Source organism: Dasypus novemcinctus, chromosome 24 (genome assembly GCF_030445035.2).
Source record: "Dasypus novemcinctus isolate mDasNov1 chromosome 24, mDasNov1.1.hap2, whole genome shotgun sequence".
NCBI classification, from domain to species: Eukaryota; Metazoa; Chordata; class Mammalia; order Cingulata; family Dasypodidae; genus Dasypus; species Dasypus novemcinctus.
The window spans coordinates 67378488-67392563 of NC_080696.1; the positions used below are offsets into that span (position 1 = coordinate 67378488).

The 14076-nt window shown below is 64.6% G+C and overlaps 2 protein-coding genes across 2 annotated transcripts; one reads left to right on the forward strand and one right to left on the reverse strand.

Annotated features, from left to right (window-relative positions):
• Positions 1 to 2477: 2477 nt before the first annotated feature.
• LKAAEAR1 (LKAAEAR motif containing 1) lies at positions 2478 to 4474 on the reverse strand. The gene is made up of 3 exons (XM_004464935.4): positions 4067 to 4474; positions 3766 to 3888; positions 2478 to 3693 (listed from the first exon to the last, which is right to left on the reverse strand). Exons 1-3 carry the CDS (start codon positions 4472 to 4474, stop codon positions 3634 to 3636), a joined length of 591 nt encoding a protein of 196 aa, XP_004464992.1. The 3' UTR covers positions 2478 to 3633.
• A 6860-nt stretch (positions 4475 to 11334) lies between these two features.
• Positions 11335 to 13795, forward strand: OPRL1 (opioid related nociceptin receptor 1). The gene is made up of 3 exons (XM_004464924.1): positions 11335 to 11567; positions 12828 to 13183; positions 13272 to 13795. Exons 1-3 carry the CDS (start codon positions 11335 to 11337, stop codon positions 13793 to 13795), a joined length of 1113 nt encoding a protein of 370 aa, XP_004464981.1.
• Positions 13796 to 14076: the final 281 nt, after the last annotated feature.

Consider the following 14076-nt stretch of genomic DNA (forward strand, 5'->3'; position numbering starts at 1 on the left):
GTGCGCAGGCGCCCCGGCCGCACTTCCCCAAAGCGCGGGGCCGGGACTTCCTCGCGCGGGGAGGGGTGTCCGTCCGCCCCCGCCCCGCCCCCGCCGCCGCGCCCGCCCCGCCCCGCCCGGGCCCGCCGCCTCCGCCGCCTCCTGCCCGCCCACCGGGGCCCGCGCTGCGCCTCGGCCCGCGCGGTCAGCCGGGGTGGCCGCGGGGGCTGAGCAGCTGGTAGCGGGGCTTCGGCCCCGAGCAGCTGGGGCTGCCATCGTGGTGGGTTGGGGTGTAGCCGTGACTCCCCCCCATCCCCCCGCTCAGCCGGGCTGTTCAGGCCGCAGTATTCCTGCGGGGTGCCCTGGACATCCCCGTCCAGTGTCGGCACCAAGGAGGGCCCCTCCCCACCAGGCCCCGGGGCCCCATGTGCTACTTGCCCCTCCAGGAAAGGAAAAGGGCTGAGGCTTGGACACGCCTGGCCGCCTCCTCGCCTCTCGTCTGTGAAATGGGGTTCAGAACTCCCGGCTGTAGGGCCTTCCCAAGAAGGGGAGGCCGTGCCCCTGTGCTGGGGGCGCCTCGGTGCGCTGCTGCACCCGTGGCCACACCGAGGCTCCGTCCGAGGGGACCAGCTGAGGCCCTTCTGACCCCTCAGGTGGCCCCGAGATGTCCTCGAGTTTAGAGTCCACACAGTCCCCTTTGTCATCAATGTCCCTTCAGTCTCCTTGTCTACTGGGCACACCTGCGGGTTAAGTCCCTTTCCCAGCATGCTTTGGGCCAGCACCAGGGTGGCTGGAGAAGGAGTGTCAGTGCTCCCAGGTGCTCCCTGGTGCTCCCTGCTGCTTCCTGGGTGCAGCTCCTGTCCTGCTCCCAAAATGCCTCCCCTTCTCTTCAATCCCTGCGCCCTCAGGCCAGATTGTGCCCCTTGTGTCCTCGTGGGTGCCGCCTCTCTCTGGTGGTGGGCCCCGGGTCGCCTTGCACACGTTTTATGGAACTTGGCGTGATGGAAAGCGCAGAGGCGTTGTTGTTCATCAAGCGGATACTTGGAGTCATCAGCAGACAGACCAGTCCTGGAATTGCCACTGGGTGGGCTGGGCAGGGGGGCTGTGTGAGGCGGAGACAACTAAGGGGAGAAATGGAGCTGTGGGGAGGGGGTTGCTGTGCTGAGTGGTGCCCAGGGGCCTTGCGGAGCAGGCTGGGAGGTGGCCGGAGCCACGCTGGTGGTGGTCAATGGCATAGCAGGCCCAGGCCTGGGTGGGGTGAGCGCAAGCACTCCACGCTTCTCTCAGAACAGCGGGGAGGCAAGGCTGGGTGTGTGTGGCACAGTCAGAGGGGGGAGGCGGGCCTCAGTCAAGGACAGAGGAACCTCGCAGTGCTGTAGCACCTTCCGTCTGCAGAGCTGCTGAGATGGCAGGGCAGTGGCTGGTCAGGAGATGCCTGCTGCCCACTTTGTCCTGAGAGCAGGTATTGTTATTGCATTTTTTAAAAAGATTTATACTCCCCACCTTGTTGTTTGCAGTTGCTGTCTGCTGTCTCTGTCTCCTTGTCTTCTCTTTAGGAGGCACTGGGAACCGAACCTAGGACCTCCCATGTGGAAGAGAGGCACTCAATAGCTTGAGTCACCTCAGCTCCCTGCTTGTTGTGTCTCTCATTGTCTTTTCTCTGTGTCCCTTTTGTTGCATTGGCTTGCTGTGCCTGCCTACTGCACCAGCTCGCCTTCTCCAGGAGGCACCAGGAGCCTAACCCAGGACCTCCCACGTGGTAGGCAGAAGCCCAATTGCTTGAACCACATCTGCTTCCCTTGTTACTGCATTTTTGCAGACAAGTATACAGGGGTATGGATGAGATGGGCAAGTGCCTGGTCAAGGCTGCACGAAGAGACTGGCCCTGGAGCACCCTGCACTCCGCGTGGTGCCTGCCCAGCCTGAGCAGTGCAGGCGCAGGGGCAGCTGGCCAAGGAGGCCTTTGTCTGCTGGGGCCTGCTCACCATCGCATCGCATCTGCCCCTCTGTCCCCTCTCTATCTCTGGAGATCTTCTGGCTCTAGAGCTTCGGCCCCCAGCCCTGCACCCATGCATGATTTCTCAGTACACGGGGCACTTTGCTGGCACATAGCACTTTGTACAGGGCAGAGCCCTCCTCCAGGCCTACAGAAGGGTCCTCAGCCACTTTCCCCAACCCTCTTTCCAGACCTGGAGACTCTGGCTTACCCCCCACTCCCCTCCCTGGTGTGGGAATCCAGGGACACCTTGTATGCTAGCCCAAGACCTGGTGCAGACAGCTCTCTGCAGGAGCCCATGTCTTGCTGGCCTTCTCCTTGGCGTCTGTGTGTCTGTCTCCATCACACTGTCCCTCAGCCATCCCATCGGCAGTGATTGGGTCCATGCCTGTTTGCCTGATGCAGATTGACCCCTGACCTTCTGGCGTAGTCACTGTGTGTGAGGCACCCCCTTGTAGCAACCCCATGACCTTTGTTTTAAGGGTGAAATGAGGCTCAGAGGGGCGCTGAAATAAATGCGTTTTTACTATCAGGTGAAATGCAGGTGCTCATCTGGGTCCAGGCTGCAGGAGGTCAGCCCGGGCTGGCTGACTCCTGGACCAAGAGACTGCCCTCCCCATGTGACTACCCCTACCTGCCCCCCCACCCCCGTCCCGCCTGATATCTGCCTCCTCCTTGCTCCTTGCACTGCCCTTTCTCTTCTCATTTCCCCAGAAGACATCCTGGATTTTGCCCTGAACCGCCCTGGTCTCTGAGCTCCACACAGATCCGGGCTTAGATCCTGGCCAAGCGCAGCCAAGCTCCAGAAAGGGTGAAGGGTGAGGAGGCGGAGTGCTGGGGGAGCAGGGCTGGCTGAGGGCTGGGGGGCCTGAGGCCCCTGGGCTCTGTCCCTGTCCTGTCACCTGGTGGGGCAGGAGCAGCATCCTCGAAGCCCCTTAGGGCCAGGCTGGGAGAAGAGAGGAGACGGAGCAAGGTCCCAGCCGCTGCAGAACGCTTACTGGGGCAGCACAGGTCCAGCACTGGAGCGGCTGCCCCGACACTCAGGCTCAGCAGGAGGCTCTCCTGCCAGCTGCTTTGTCAGGATGAGCCAGCACTTCCTTCCTGGGCTCACTTGTGCGGAGGGGGAGAAGGGACCGAGGGGCACAGGAGGAGGTGCAGGTGGAGGCCAGGCTTTCTGTCTGGGGCAGCAGCGGCCCCCCTCTTGCCATCCTGATTCTCCATCCTCGGGTGAATGTCCAGAACTGGTGACTCTCCAGCTGGCCACACCTTTGCTTGTGTGGTCATGTCTGCTGCCCAGAATGCCACCCCCCTCTAAGCACCTCCATTGAATGACCTGCCTTTTGGGGTCCCGCTTGAGCCCCGCTTTCTCCCAGAAGCTGCCCTCATTTCTGGGGGTGTGGCTGTTGCTGAGCTAGGCTCCTCCTCCTCCTCCCCCCCCCCCCCCCTCACGAGGCCCCCATGGACTTGCCGGGCTCTAAGTTGCCTGATGGGGCACCTGGGATTGGGGGGAGCATCTCCCCCGCGGACCTGGGAGAGGCAGCGTCTAGACTCCCTCCCGCGGGGTCCCGGGCAGGGAGAGCAGAAAGACCAGGGGCCACGGGAGAACCAGAACTTTATGTGGGTCGGTGGCTTGTGCTCCGCGCGGCTCCCGGGCGGCCTCACCGCGGGAAGATGCTGCCGTCCACGCTGCTCTCCAGGATGCTCTCCACGCGCCTCCGCTGCAGGGGAGAGGGGCTGGAGCCGGTGTGTGCGGGCTGCGCTCCCTCCCCCCCTCCCGGGGCTGCGGGCACCTCTTGCCGGTCCAGGGGGTCCGGGATCCGCCTGGGCTTCAGCAGCGGCGGCAGAAAGAGCTCCAGCCGGATGGCGGCGCGCGCGGAACTCTGCAGCCCGACGAGGAGCGAGATCTCCTCTGCCTGCGGGTCCCGGGAGGGTCGCTGAGCCCGCCGGTCCATTTCCCTGTCCGTAGGTCTCCCCCACCAGTCCACCCGGGCCGCCGGCCTGCCCCCTCCCGCGCCCCGTGCCCAGGCGCGCCCGCCAGCCTCGGTCTGCCCTCCGAGCCCCTCCGCAGGCGCCCCGGGGCCCCTGCCTCACCCGCAGGCGAGTGTAGCGCAGCCGCAGGGCGCGGACCCGCCCGCGGGCCTCCGCCGCCTTGAGGACGCCAAACAGAGGGTTCTGGCACTGCGCGGGCCACTCCGGGGGCTGCGTCCACGCGCGCGGGTCGGGCATGCGGTCCAGCAGCTCCAGCGACTCGCGCGGGAAGAGGGACGCCGCCGCGCCCACGTCCTCCAGCAGGTCGCCGAAGAGCAGGTGGCGGCGGCGCTGCGCGGGGCCCATGGCCGCCAGCCCCTGCAGCGTCAGCGCCCAGCCCGGCTTGGGTGGCTCCGCCGCGGGCGCCCGCCTCGCGCGCTCCTCGCGGGGCCCGGCGCCCGGAGCGCCCTTCGCGGCGCGCTCCCGCGGGCCCCTGCGCCCGGCCTCCTTCGCCGCCGCGGGCGGCTGCATCCTCTCGCCCTGCCTGGAGAGGGCACCGGTGTCGGCGAGAAGGGCTCCGCCCGCCCTGTCCGCCGGCCCGAGCCCGGCCCCTCCCGGCTCCTCCCGGCTCCGGCCCGCTGGACTTATGCAGGCGTTGTGAGGTCCAGCGCCCAGGCCCCCTGCATCAGCGCCAGCGGACCCCCCACACCCACCAGACCTGGCCTGAGGCTCCTCGGCCTCGCAGGCTTCCAGCTGGGTGGGCTGCTCTGTGTTCACTGAGAAAACCCTGGGCTGACGCGGGCTCTACTCAGGGGTGGTCACATGGGGTCCTAGGCGAGACCTCCTGGACCTCTCCCCGCAGTCACCGCTGCTGCTGTCGTCCCCCTGGCTCCTTCTCCACGCCTGCACAACCATCACCAGTACCCCCCACTCCCACCCCAGTGGCTGCTGACTCTTCTGCGCCTCCCTGGCCCCAGGGCCCTCAGCCTCACAGTTGGAGTTTGGGGACAGTGGGCCTAGAGGACCCCAGGAGGAAGCCTGGTGAGGGCTGACGTGGGTCACAGCTTGCCTGCTACGGGGGCTCCTTCCTCCTGACCTGGCCTCTGCTGGGTCTGGGTGGGAGAGGGAGAAAAGGTCCCCAAGGCCCAGAGAAGCCCGCCAGGGTCTCCTTTCCGCCCCGTGGCTGAGTGGGAGCGGGCCAGCTGTGGCCCGGAGGCCTCCCTGTGCGCCCGCATTGCTCCTCCCTCTTGGCTTGGCCGGTAGCCCCGGCCCTGTCCCTGGGCCCCCATACCGTGGGCCTTCTGCCTTCTCAGCTGAGAACCTCCTCTCAGCCCTGGACCCTCTGGGTCTTGTTGACATGGTTGCCAGGTGACTGGAGCTCTGCCCCTCCCCCAGACCGGCCTTGGGCAGGAGGGGCCTCTGGAGGGGCACAGTGGGGTCAGAGGGCCTCCGGTAGCCCACCTGGTCCCTCCTCAGGGCCCTGGACTGTAGAGGAGGGGACTGTGGGCCTTCCCCCTGGGTGGGGCCGGCTCCCACAGGCCGTCCTGCACCCCCAGACACACCGTTTGGGGAGCTGTGAGCCTGGGTTCCTGACTTGAGGGGTCTGCTGGGGCAAGGTTTTCGGGAATGGGGGCTTTTCTCTCTTGGTGGCCGAGGCTTCTTCTCCTAGGGTCCCGTCTGGGCTGGCCCAGGAGGCCCACCCTGCAGGCCACTGGTGGTCACAGAGACAAACTGGGCACAGCTCAGGACGCTTCATCTCTTCTAGGGCAAGTTTGGGGTCCCAGGCATTCCCCAAGACCAGACCCAGGTGAACCCTAAATCTCTGGTTTCTGAGTCCTCTTTCTGTAATTTCATCTATTTCTGCATATATTAGTTTCACAGTGTATGTATTTTATAACCGAGTTTCTCAATTTGTTGGTTCAATAATCTGTTCATGTATTCTCAGTTTAATCTATATTTCATTAATTCATGTACTTATTCCACAGTTTAAATCATGCTAAAACGAGTGCATTAAGTCCATCACTGTAGCAGTTTGATATTGCTTATGAGTTCCAAAAATAGATATTGGATTATATTTGTAAACTGGTCTGTCCCTCTGGGCACATTAGATTATATTGGATTCAGAGGTTTCACTTTTACTTGATTAAATAATGATTAAGGCTTTGACTGGGCCACGTCATTAGGACATTACATCCCCGCCAAGGGGCAGGGACTCACAATAGAAATACATGGCAAAGGACAGAGTTGGGAGTTTTGATGCTGGAGCCTGGCAAGTAAACAGGCAGGAAAAGCAGATGTGAGGAAAGAGAGAGGTTTCTCTCAGACGTGGCAGAGGCCCCAGAAGAGAGAGGAGCCGTCTGCCTGAGAGTCTACAGCTGACCTTGTGGAGAGAAGAGAGCAGCTGAGCTGGAGAGAAACGAGCCCCGGGAGAGACAAGACAAGCCCCGAGAGAGATGAGATGCATCCCAGCCTCCAGCTGATGCTGGAGGGAGCTGGGACCAGGACCCTTGGGAGGAGGAGGAGGCTGGCGTTGGCAGCATCTTGCTGCAACACGTGGCAACAGACTTTGGTGAGGGAAGTAGCTTACACTTTATGGCCTGATAACTGTAAGCTTCTACCTCAAATAAATTCCCTTTATGAAAGCCAACAAATCTCTGGTATTTTGCATCAGCACCCTTTTGGCTAATACAATCACTTATTCGTGTATTCCTTGGTTCCACAGCATATATTGTTCACTTGCCCTGAAAGCTGAGGCTGACCGAGGACCCTCACATGTGCTGGCTGGAGCCCCTATGGGGGACTCTCCTGGATTTGGGGTGGGGGGTCTCAGCTGAGGTAGGAGGCTGCTGGCTGTTCCTTGTATTTGGAAACTTGGCTGCCTGGTGGGAGGGTGGACTGGGACTTGAGAGGCGCCCCATCAGCCAGGCCCCACCCTGCCCTTGGAGCCCCCCAGCCTCCTCTTGCCTTGTCCCCTCTCCACTCATGAGGACCTGCTCCAGCTTCCTGACTTGCGCCCTGCTCAAGCTCTCCCACGGCCTGGCCAGCCTCCCCTGCTGTCTCCCCGGCCGTGCCTGCACTTGGGGTCCATTGTCCTGGTCAACACCAGCCCGGGCTTGTAAAAGATGCAGCCCCTGGCTCCCCACTGTGGGGGGCCCTTGCAGGCCACCCCATCTGGCAGCCTCGAGGACTCTGCCAGCCCATGCGCCCTGTACGGCACGGGCCCCTGGCCTGCCTCTGCAGCGGCCCCCCTTTAACTTCCTGGGCCCAGCCCAGGGGGCATGTGGTGGGCTTGCAGGCTCCTGGGGGGGTCCCAGAGGGACTGGGGTGTGTTCTTGCAAGGTGTTGTCTTGCAAGAAGGGACTGTAACTTTCCTCCTCTTTCTGTAGGACTGAAAAACTTGGACATCCCCTGGCCCCTGGCCCCCTGCTTGTCCTTGTGCCTTCAGAGCTGGCGCAGGCGTCTGCAGGGGAGTTGGGCCCCGGGTGTTGGGGCCCGGCAACTGCCGGGAGCTCTAGGCAGTATTGGGTGGGTTTCTCTCTTCTGTTTTTGTGGCCAGGACTTTCATAGTTTTCAAGGGCCAGTGGAAATGCCTAGATCTAAACGCATGTTTATTGGTGTCAAAGCTTGAAAATAAAAGTTCACAATCATTAAATTTTATGAAATGACTACAAAAGCTGCTATTCAATTCTTTTGTCTCTGTATGTAAATAGTATAAAGTTTCGATCACAAGGATGAGGTAATTCATTTAGGATGAAACTCAGAATCGTTAAATTCCTTTAACTTTTCTAACAGCCAAAAATGGCAACTTGTGGCCACGTAGCTGAACTGCCTGAGGGACGGCGGTGCTGAGCCGGTCTCAGATCCCTGGTGGCGCTGCCCACCCGCCCAGGTGTGCGGCCGGCTCTCAGCTGGTCGCCTGCCATTTCTGGTCTCTGAGTCACCGTGGGCGAGAAACGAGAGGTGGACGCAAACGCCTGCGAGCTGCGGGTGCGGCCCGTGTGGGGCTTTAGATGCGACTCCCGCAGCCTGTGTGTTCTGGGGCCGCATGCCCCCTGCTCCCTGGTGTGACCCGCGCGGTTGTATCACCGGCATCGGACGTGTGTGCTTGCGGGTGCGTTGTGTGGGCTTCTCTGACCCCTGCTGGCCCTTGGTGGCCCGTGTGCCCTGTGCCCTGCCCAGTCTTTCGGGGGCCAGGGGGGGGTGTGCCCGTCAGGGAGGGTCCCGCCCTCCCTGCGCCCTGGTGGACCCTTCTCGGGCTCCGGGCAGCTGCTGGCCTTCCTTCAGCGCCCTCAGCTGCCAGGCCCGGGCCGAGCCCAGCTGTGCTCTGCGCAGCCACTCAGGGCAGCTGCTGAGTCCCGGGCTCGCCAGGTCCCTGGGACATGTGGCAGCGCTATAGCCACGGCACCAGGGCCGAGGTGGGCCCGCAGGGGCTGCGCAGCGCTGAGGACGAGCTGGGGAGGGGGAATGGGGCAGGCTTCCCGGAGGAGCAGGACTGAGCTAGGTTGAGGGGCAGGGGCACAGAAAGGGCTGGTGCAGGAGCACGAGTGGGACGCGGGCCAGAGCAGGACACGTGCTGCCACGCTGCCCAAGGCCACCAGGAGCCGTGGGCCGCACGCCGAGGGCCGAGCGGCACGGACAGAGCACGTGGCTTAGGGGAACCTGGGACACATGTATTCCGTGTTGAGACGTGCTGGGGCAGGGCCTTGCAGAACATGGGATTCTCAAGGGCACACGCTCTGCCCTTGAGAACACGCTCTGGGCGGAGGTGGTGGCCCAGCCCTGGCCTGGGAAGGGTTCCCACCGTGGGGGCTGGGGGTGACTTCAGTGGAAACAGTGGTCCTGCGAGGCCAGGGGAGGCAGAGGGAGGCGGGGCAGCCTTGGGCATGGCAGTTCCTGGCTACCTGGTCGAGGGGCCAAGGTCAGCCGGGGATGGCAGTCGGGTTCGACCATCCTGGGGGCTTCTCGGCTCCTCCTTCCTCTCTGCCCTCTGGATCAGCCTTCTCTCCTCCACCTTCGCCCCCTTTCCTTCCAACCCCCCTTCCTCCTTTGGGGCTTCAGGGAGGAGGTAGGTGGTGGACCCAGGTGGGAGGGAAGGGAGGGCCTGCACCGGCAGGGACTGGCTGTGTCCTGCCTGGCAGGTGCCTCTGCTCCCACCCGGCCTGGCCTTTAACCCTGGCCCTTCCCAGTCTGGGCCCTGGGCTGGGAGGGGCTGGGGGGCTGCTCAGGCCTTGGTAGGCCTGGCTCGGGGAGGGGCACTGCAGGAGCCCCTGTGCCTGGAGGGTGCACCTGCCGTCCCTGGGTGTCAGAGCTGGCCCCGACACGCAAGTCTCTCCTGTGGGCCCTGGTGCCCGGGCGCCTTGCTGTGGGTTTGTGTGCGTGGGGCCCGCGTGCTCGTGTGGCCAGGGTGTTTCTCGGTTTGTCCGTGAGCCTCTGTGGGCGTCGCTGCACCTATGCAGGAATGCGTGCCTCTGTGTATGTCCCATGAGTGTGTGGTTTTGACATGTCCCTGAGCGACCCCTGTCTCTGCACGTCCCCGTGTGTCCCCCAAGTGTCCCCAAGTCGTGCCTGCCGTGGAGATGCAGAACTGAGCCCTGCGGGACAGCTTGGGCTGCTGAGTCCTGGGCACGGCCTGCTCCGTCCTTTCCTTTTCTCCAGGTATCCTAGCGACACTGCTGCCCGTCTCCTAGCAACCAGGCCCCCAGTCTGAGGGTAGATGCTCTGAGCAGCAAGGTGAGTCCGAGTCTCTGTCAAAGCCCGTCCGGGAGGAATGAGCCCCATAACCCAGACCAGGGGTCACCCATGTGGTCCTGACCTGTGACCTTTCACCTGAGTGGACAGTGCAGGGAAGGAGATGGTTCTCTGCAGGCTGCGCAGGTCTCGGCTGTGAGTGACGCGCAAACATTTCTCTGAGGGCGCAGCTGTGGCAGATGCCCCTGGCACGTTTCAGTAATAGACAGACCTGGGTTTGAATCCTGTCTCTGCCCCCCCAGCAAGTGGCTTTTCACCCCGAGGCTCAGCGCTGTCTTCTCTGTGGGCCGTGGGGACTGCCGTCACTGCGTGCTGCGTCGAGGACTGCAATTTGCAGAGAGCGAGTGGGTGCGGATGCTGCGAGCCCCAGCCTGCGGTCGCTGCAGGTGAGTCGCCCCCCGCCGCAGGTGCATCCTGGTGGGCCGGCCCTCCGTGGGGAGCCCCAGTGAGCCCCGAGTTTGCTCCACATGTCTGCGCAGGCCTGTCCACGCCGGGCCAGGGTCCACGTGTCCAGCCTGGGGGTGCGGGCCATGGACATGCCCAGCCTCTCGCGCGTGTGTCGGCCAGTCTGCCCAGGACTGAGTCTGTGCGGGCGATGGCCAGGCTGTGAACGTGACTGTCGCACTCCCCACAGCCTGGGCCCACCTAGTCTCTTGCTGACCTTGTCTCTTGTCTGTCCTGGGTCTGTCTGCGCCGCAGCCTCTGTCCATTGGTCATTCCGTGTTTACGTGTGTGTCCTGGTCCCCACAGCTGTCCGCCTCCTCTGGGGGCCGGTGGCCCTGGGCGCAGGGACCAACTTCCCCGCAGCTCCCCTCCTCCAGCCGCGTGGCCCCTCCTCCTCTCCCCAGCTCCCGGCTCGCAGCTCGCAGCGGCTGCGTCGACTGAGGAGAAGGAGCAGCTGTCGCCGCCGCAGCCCCTGCCGCAGCCCCTGCCGCAGCCCCGCAGCCCCGGCTGAGGAGGGGGGACCCAGCCTTCTCCACTCCTGCCCCGCTCGCCTGCCACAGCCCGGCTCTCCACAGTCTCATCACTGGTCCCGAGGTAAGGCCTGGGCTGCAGGCGTGGGGGTGGGGCAGGGTGACCCATGCATGGGCTGCGCTTTCTCAGGGCGGTTGGGGAAGGGCAGGAGGGAGTCGCTGCCCCGTTCCTGGGGGGTCCTAGGCGTCCCGGGTGTCAGTCCCTAGCGTGTGCATGGGTGTAAGGGCAGGTGTGGGCAGCTCTGTGTCCCTGCGTCTGTGTGAGTCCCTGGGGGTGGACACGTCTTCGTGGTCACTGCGTCCACGCATCCTCGTGAGTCCTCGTGAGTGCACATGTGTCTCTGATTTGTGTTCCCCAACTGTGTCCACACAGTCCTGCGTCTCCACGTGTCCTGGCACACACGCACGTGCACACCTGCATGCCTTGTGCGTGCACCCATGCCTGTCTATTCTCTATGTCTGTGAATGCCCGTGTGTTCTGTGTGCACGCGTGTGCATGTTATGTTCCGTGTGCACACGTGTGCCTCTCAGTGGCGGTGGCTGCCTGTGGGGTCCACGTGCCCCTGAGCCCGCGTGCGGGGCTGCGAGGCACTGCCGGGCTGTGCCCGGGGCACGGCGCTCACCGTCTCTCCCAGGCCCCCCCAGGGGCTGCGGAGCCTGTGGCGCGGCATGGAGTCCCTCTTCCCGGCCCCGTTCTGGGAGGTCCTCTACAGCGGCCACCTGCAGGGCAACCTGTCCTTCCTGAGCCCCAACCACAGCCTGCTGCCCCCCCACCTGCTGCTCAACTCCAGCCACGGCGCCTTCCTGCCCCTCGGGCTCAAGGTGGCCATCGCGGGGCTCTACCTGGCCGTGTGTGCCGGCGGGCTGCTGGGGAACTGCCTCGTCATGTACGTCATCCTCAGGTAGGCCTGGCCTGGCCACGTCCGCCAGTGAGTCCCCCAGGGTGACCACCTCCGACCCTTGCCAGAAGCTCTGTGCCTGATGGGCCAAAACTGCTGCAAAAGGGGAGACCGAGGCCGGGGGCTGTCAAGATGGGGCCTGCAGGGTGCCTTCTCACCCCTTTAAGTTCCTGGTCATCCTGTGCAGGGGCTGGGGTCACCCTGAGGCTCTGGATGGGGGACGGGAGGGGGAGGGGGCCCAGGCCTGCCCGGTCTGGGTGGTGGGCAGGGAACGGAGCAGAGAGCTCCACCCCGAAGGTCTGTGCTGTGGGCGGGCCTCCGCGCCAGGCCTGCGGGTGTGGCCTCGGCTCGCAGCGGGGTCCTGCCGGGTGTTCCTTGGTCAGCTCGCTCCTTAGAGGGGCCTGTGAGGTGTGCTGAGCCCACGGCCCGCGCAGGCCTCGAGGCCTGTCCTCTTGGCCCTGGGGCTCGGTGCTGAGGACTCTAGGATGTGCTGATGCCCGGAGGGGGCACCGCCTGCGGGGGCCAGAGAGAGGGAGTGGCCAGGCTGTGGGGCGCGGGGGCAGCGAGGGGGTGGGCCGGAGAGCTCGTGTGGAGGAGGGATTGGGCAGTGCACAGCTGGAGGTGGCCCAGGCAGAAGGGCAGGGCGTCCTGGGTAGGGGCGGGCCGGGCTGCGGGACCATCCAGGTGACGGGGAGCCCAGGGCCAGGGGCAGGTGTGTCCAGGATGCCAGGCACGCTTCAGGGAGGTGGCAGCTCATCCGGCAGTGTTTATTAAGCGCCCTCAAGTTTCCGAGCCCCGTTTTGGATAAGGCAGATGCCACCAGCCGACTGCCTGCCCCTGCCACTGTTTCCCGTGTGGCCACTGATGTGTCCTTAGAGGTAACGGGCCTTGGAAACCGCTGACAGCCCTTGGGCCAGTGTCTTAGTCAGTGAGGGCCCTGGGGGGCTTCCCCAGGCGGCCCCGGTCCTGTGTCCTGCGATTCCAGCTGGCCCCCACACACTGCCACTCCCCAAAACAGACCATCCCTCGAGGCCCTGGGCCCTTCCTGGGCGTGTCAGCGTGCAGGTGCCTGGGACAGCGCGGGACCTTGGCAGACATGTGAACCCCTTGGTCCTTGCGTTTTAACGACCTCCCTCGGGGCCTCTGACACTGAGCACCCCAGAGCTGACGCCCCTCGGGGTGATCAACGGGGGAGCCCCCGGCCCTTCGCCGCCAGGCCCACTGGGGCCACACGAGGCCTTTCCCTCCCTGTCCGCCCTCCAGACACACCAAGATGAAGACGGCGACCAACATCTACATCTTCAACCTGGCCCTGGCGGACACGCTGGTCCTGCTGACGCTGCCCTTCCAGGGCGCAGACATCCTGCTGGGCTTCTGGCCCTTCGGGAACGCGCTGTGCAAGGCGGTCGTCGCCATTGACTACTACAACATGTTCACCAGCACCTTCACACTGACCGCCATGAGCGTGGACCGCTACGTGGCCATCTGCCACCCCATCCGCGCCCTCGACGTCCGCACGTCCAGTAAAGCGCAGGCTGTCAACGTGGCCATCTGGGCGCTGGCCTCCGTCGTCGGCGTCCCCGTGGCCATCATGGGCTCGGCGCAGGTGGAGGAAGAAGGTCAGTGGCCCCTCCCCCCGGGCTCCCGGGCGGCGTCCGTGGCCCGCCGCCGCCCGGCGCCCGCTCACCCCGCGTGGCTTTCCCGCAGAGATCGAGTGTCTGGTGGAGATCCCCGCCCCGCAGGACTACTGGGGCCCCGTGTTCGCCGTCTGCATATTCCTCTTCTCCTTCGTCATCCCCGTGCTGGTCATCTCCGTCTGCTACAGCCTCATGGTCCGGCGGCTGCGCAGCGTGCGCCTGCTCTCAGGCTCCTGTGAGAAGGACCGTAACCTGCGGCGCATCACGCGCCTGGTGCTGGTGGTGGTGGCAGTGTTCGTCGGCTGCTGGACTCCCGTGCAGGTCTTCGTGCTGGCTCAGGGGCTGGGCGTGCAGCCGGGCAGCCAGGCAGCCGTGGCCGCCCTGCGCTTCTGCACGGCCCTCGGCTACGTCAACAGCTGCCTCAACCCCGTCCTCTACGCCTTCCTGGACGAGAACTTCAAGGCCTGCTTCCGCCGGTTCTGCTGTGCGTCGGCCCTGCGCCGCGAGGGGCAGGCGTCCGACCGAGTGCGCAGCATTGCCCGGGACGTGGCTCTCGCCTGCAAGACCGCCGAGGCCGTGCCGCGGCCGGCGTGACTAGGCGTGGACCTGCCCGCGGCGTCCGTCAGCCCGCAGGGCCCGTCCACGCCCAACACGGAGCTCACGCAGGTCACCGCCGTCTAGGTCGTGCGGCCCTGCGCCCGGAGCCTCTGCTGGGCTTTCTCTTCAACCCGGACGCGCCGACCCCGGAGGAGGCCGGCAGGGAACTGGAAATCGAGTGACCTCCTGGGGCAGGACGATGTATCACAGCTGCCGCCGTGGCCAAACTAAGCGGCTCCCCTGGTGTGGGCCGGGGATGGCGAGGACACTGTCTGCCT